Below are 5,811 nucleotides of genomic sequence, written 5' to 3'. Positions count from 1 at the left end.
AACATAACAGATGAGCATTATTTGTAATTCAACGGTACAACAGTGTAAGACTACCCTATCAGATATACTTACATTGTGATTTCTGCAATGTGGTGCATAAATTGTCAAGTAAATGAGACGCATCTTTGCCTCCACTGATTCACTTGCAAAGTGTTGAGTAAAATTATTTCGTTGCAGACCTCCTTTGGGTCTTTTTATTATCACTACGACACACATAGTCCCCAGTTGGTAACATTGATTTCAAGGCCCTCCTAGATGAGAGACTGGCATTCCACTTAATGTCTCTGTTCCATGCTGGCATGGATTGGAGAGTTATTAATGTAGAAATATGGTATCGTAGCTACTAACAGTTGAGGGTTGCGTAGTCTAGACAGCGTTTTTAGATTTCATTATTCTCTTTAACCCGGGCAAAGCCGGGTATTTCTGCTAGTTATTTAATAATTGTGTTGTTACCTTTAAGAAATGTTTGTTTATCATTTAAACGAAAAATTCTCTTACAAAGACGAAAAGATGAATGCCAGCCATTTGCAATGGCTGTTCTTCTTTCCACTTATTTGTTCTTGGCTGTTTTTGTTTTGTTTCAATTTTTACAAACATGTTTCGTTTTGTTTGCATATACTGGGTTTCATTGATACCAATCTGCTTCTTTTTTGAAATGGAAAATTTAATTTAGTTCTTTTAAATGTTAGTCTAAACTTACATTATATGATTTCATACTTTATTCCAGTTTTTATATGCATAGAATCAGATGTTTTTCTTTACAAAACCACTTTAATATTTCTTTTTAATAAATATTTTGTGAAAGATACTAAAAAATATTTTCCTACAAAATAGCTTTGTAAATATTTGAAAGTGTCTTATGTAAGTGTGTGTCTTAGATGCCAGCAGATAAGGAAATTCAAAGGGTTACAACAACTCCTTGTCATTCAACCAATGAGAATATTTGGTACATGAAATAAAAGCTAAACTTAGTATTGCAAATATCACAGCTGCTATCAAATTCCAAGCCACAGAAATTGACAGTTCAAATTGAGCTAAAAATCTAAGCATCCTTTTATACAAGAAACTAAGCTTAATTTAATTTTAGAGAGATGTTCCTGCCAAAAGGCTTCCTGCTTTTGCCATCTATGTTTATTTTTGCATCTTATCAAGTAAATTTGTCTGAATTCTTGACTTTGATCTTTTTTCCTCTTAATACTTGTTATTGAATTAAACAACGAATTAGAATTCAGTGATAGTATTTATTTATGATTTGTTCATTAATGATTTAATTAGTGAATCAATGCCCATGAAATACTGTCGTGAAAATAGATGTGAAAACTCTAAGGTGTAACCAACTTAACTGCATTCAATCTAACTTGGCAGGTGAAAGTAACATGACAACAGCTAAAAGTCAACACAACAGGTAAAAACCTCATTCACAATATACACCAACAATTATTGAATTCTTTCAATAGTTATATTTCTATGATATTTATACTGGACTATTTATACTGGATCTTGTCAAAATCTATAGTTTTTAACATGATTGGGAGATTTATATACAAAATTCTGGGGAAGTCTGCAACATTTATGCTTGAATATGCATTTGTTAATTCCATTAGTCATGTGAAGTTGATTCAGCAGTTTGTGAGTTTGTTGATGAAATGTGTGTGTGTGTGTGAGTGAAGGCACATGGCCCAGTGGTTAGGCTGTTGCACTCAGGATTGCTAGGTCGTGGGTTTGAGCAAAACATTTCACTTCACATTCCAGCCCTTTTTATTCAGTCAGGGGATGATATTGACCTGCACTGACCAGCAGTGGGGTAGCATCATTCAAATACTAAAGTGATACAATAGGCATTGTGACCAGTGGTGTGTTACAACATCTGACATATATATATATTAAAGGTTATAAATCATAACTTGTGATTATTCATTGATCTTGATTATCAATCATAGAAATGATTGTAAGAAACAACTGATATATCAACAACTTGCTTCCTGTTATTCTGTTGCATTTTATATATATATATATATATATTTTTCTTTTACTTGTTTCAGTCATTTGACTGCGACCATGCTGGAGCACCACCTCTAATCAAGCAAATCGACCCCAGGACTTATTCTTTGCAAGCCTAGTACTTATTCTATCGGTCTCTTTTGCTGAACCGCTAAGTTACAGGGACGTAAACACACTAGCATCTGTTGTCAAGCTATGTTGCGGGGACAAACACATACACACACACACACACACATACATATAAGACGGGCTTCTTTCAGTTTCCATCTACCAAATCCACTCACAAGGCTTTGGTCAGCTCGAGGCTTATAGTAGAAGACACTTACCCAAGGTGCCACACAGTGGGACTGAACCCGGAACCATGTGGTTGGTAAGCTAGCTACTTACCACACAGCCACTCCTCTGCCTATATATATATATATATATATACACACACACACACACATATATAGAGAGGGAGAGAGAGAGAGAGAGAGAGAGAGAGAGAGAGAGAGAGAGGGAGAGAGAGAGATGGGGATATATATATATATATATATATATATAGGCATATATTGACCTCTGATATGGCAGCTGATTTGTACAGATTAAGCAAAATGAAATTTTACATATTCATTGATGTAACTGTCATTGAAGCACATGTAAAGATGTCACAATAAATAATTTCACATTGTATTCTCCCCTCCTGCACTTGTACTAGAGACACACATGCACACATGTCTTGTTTCATTGTAAAAATTGCAATATTGCAGGCTGGAAAAAAAAACAGTAAAAAAACGCTGGAAAAAAAAACAGGAAATGTGTTCAAAACATGTCTCAAAACAAAACCTAAAAAAGAAACCAAAAAAAGAGGCAAAACAATAACATAAATTGAAGAAACAATGAGAAATAAGTGATGTAGTTTGTTTTTTCTTTTCTTTTTTTTTTCCATAGAAATAATAACTTTCTAATATGTCCATCAAGCAGTAAACTAAGAAACCGATCAAATAAAAAAGTCTGCTTCTACAAAAGAACATCACAGAATGAACAAGAAATACGTGGAGATTTTAATTGAAGATGTAGACATTAGTCTGGCTCTTTCTTTTAGCTTCATGTCTCATACACACACACACATGCATGCAGTCATACATATACAGGACAACTATACATACATACAGGCATACATATATATATATATACATGCATACATATATTTGTGTGTGTGTGTATACATATATATAAGCATACATGCACATATATGTATATATATGCATATATATATACACACACACACATATTTACACAGATATATATATATATGTGTGTGATGATGATGATGATCATCATCATCGTTTAACGTCCGCTTTCCATGCTAGCATGGGTTGGACGATTTGACTGAGACACACATATATATATATGCATATATATATGTATGTATACACACTCATATATATATATAGATAGATACCTAAATATTTGCATATGTATATTTTCATATGCATATATGCCTATATATATATATATATATATATATATATATACACACACATATGCATACATGTATATATACATATATAAATATTTGCATATGTGCATGTGTGTGCATATGTGTGTATGTGCTTGTGTGTTGGTGTGTGTTTGACAATTACATTGTAGAATTGTTATTTCAAGCATTTAAGAAACCCCACCATGTGTTATTCCCACTCATTCCTTCCCAGCCAGTGAAGGGCCAAATATCTCTGTAGCACATTCTGTGGTCATTGACACAATGTTTCTCTGTTGAAATTCAGTTATTGGCAAGTTTTCATAAGCACCAACGACTAACAACATCTCCTTCCTCCTCATCTGCACACTTCAAACCGGTCGGTCAACTGTATTGTCATGGCTTTAGTTTCTAACCTACGAGTCTCTTGACACAATCACATGCAACGCCTTGCTTCTCTCTTGCTATCAATATTGTATATTCATTCTTTTCTCTCGTTCTTTTACTTGTCTCAGTCATTTGACTGTTGCCATGCTGGAGCACTGCCTTTAGTTGAACAAACTGACCCCAGGACTTATTCTTTGTTAGCCTAGTACTTATTCCATAAGTCTATTCTGCTGAACCACTAAGTTATGGGGGATGTAAACAAACCGACATTGGCTGTCAAGTGATGGTGGGGTGGACAAACACAAAACACATGCACAAAGACACACAGACATAAAAATACATATATTCATTTGATGGGCTTCTTTCAGTTTCTGTCTATCAAATCCACTCACAAGGCTTTGGTCGGCTTGAGGCTATAGTAGAAGACACTTGCCCAAGGTGCCACGCAGTGGGATTGAACACGGAATATATTTATTCATCTATTTAATTCATTTGCATCTTTTTTTTTTTTGTTGTTTACAATACTTGCTAATTGAATTGTTTTCTTCATGGCACTGGTTTGAAATGTCTGCAGACTTCTGTCACTTGTTTCACTCACTCAGCTGTGACCTTGCTGTGGAACCATCTGAAGTGCTGAACTGAACAAACGACCCCCACAAGCTCTTAATTTGACATCCAGTACATATTCTACCAATATCCTTTGTCAAACTGCTAAGTTATGGGGATGTTAACAAGCCAACACTGGTTGTCAAGTAGTGGTAGGACCAAATACAAACACACACATATATAGGCAGAAGTGAAATTTTTAATCTTAGCCCACAAGAAAGGAAGTACATCCTGCCATACCTACGTGTTCCATTGTGACTATGGCTGTCAGATCCTCAGCTTTGGAACTCCCACCAGAACATACACAGATGAGCACACAGACACCCTAACATGGTAGACATCCACCCAATAGACCCTTTTCCACTCTAATATAAGCCCACACACATAAATTAACCCTACGCCCCTCCCATATATACATAAATACCTCAAAGAATTTAACCAAAGTTTGAATCAAAACATAAACAAAATCACACAAACGAACACACAGATGCTTATGTGGCTTTTAGGCACCTACCCCCTCCCCTCCCCCGTCCAAAAACACTGCACACATTCCATATCTACAAGAAAAATCAATCTTAAAACTTACCCACGTTTCCCATAGACATTTCTCCAGAAAACTCTTGTCACCTCACAACACCCACTAGAGATGGTGCCAAGGGGCATAACTCTGAAAAGAGCCCTTGCCTTTTCTACGAAATATGGTTTTCTAAAAGATCGTTTTAAGTAATTCAGTTTAATTCAAGCAAGTTGGTTTCACTTGAATTTACTGCAATGTAATAATGTATTGATGTTTGATGATGTTTTTAATGGGTGAATATCAATATACTTTTGATATTCACACATTAATTCTCTCACGCTCTCTCTACATACATACATACATACATACATACATACATATACACATACATACATATATGTATGTATATATATATATATATATATATATGCATTCTTTTACTTGTTTCAGTCATCTGACTGTGGCCATGATGGAGCACTGCCTTGAAGTGTTTTAGTAGAAGAAATCAACCCCAGGACTTATTCTTTGTAAGCCTGGTACTTATTCCATTGATCTTTTTTGCTGGACTGCTAAGTTACAGTGACATAGACACACCAGCATCGGTTATCAAGTGATGGTGGGGGGACAAGCACAGACACAAAGACATGCACACATAAATATATATACGATGGGCTCCTTTCAGTTTCCATCTACCAAATCCACTCACAAGGCTTTGGTCGGCCTGAGGCTATAGTAGAAGACACTTGCCCAAGGTGCCATGCAGCGGGTTGAACCTGGAATCATGTGATTGGGAAGCAAGCTTCTTACCACACAGCTATGCCTGCGCCTACACTATATAATA

General features: G+C 35.5%; 1 protein-coding gene across 1 annotated transcript in view; it reads right to left on the bottom strand.

Annotated features, from left to right (window-relative positions):
• LOC106876574 (6-pyruvoyl tetrahydrobiopterin synthase) overlaps positions 1 to 5,799 on the bottom strand; it is a 27,301-nt gene extending 21,502 nt beyond the window's left edge. Inside the window, exon 1 of the mRNA XM_014925176.2 lies at positions 5,040 to 5,799. Within this exon, the coding sequence (XP_014780662.1) occupies positions 5,040 to 5,116 (77 nt within the window). The 5' untranslated portion in view covers positions 5,117 to 5,799. The remainder of the gene's footprint in view (positions 1 to 5,039) is intronic.
• Positions 5,800 to 5,811: the final 12 nt, after the last annotated feature.

Source organism: Octopus bimaculoides, chromosome 10 (genome assembly GCF_001194135.2).
Source record: "Octopus bimaculoides isolate UCB-OBI-ISO-001 chromosome 10, ASM119413v2, whole genome shotgun sequence".
Taxonomy (NCBI): domain Eukaryota; kingdom Metazoa; phylum Mollusca; class Cephalopoda; order Octopoda; family Octopodidae; genus Octopus; species Octopus bimaculoides.
This window is presented reverse-complemented; position numbering and strand designations above follow the sequence as displayed.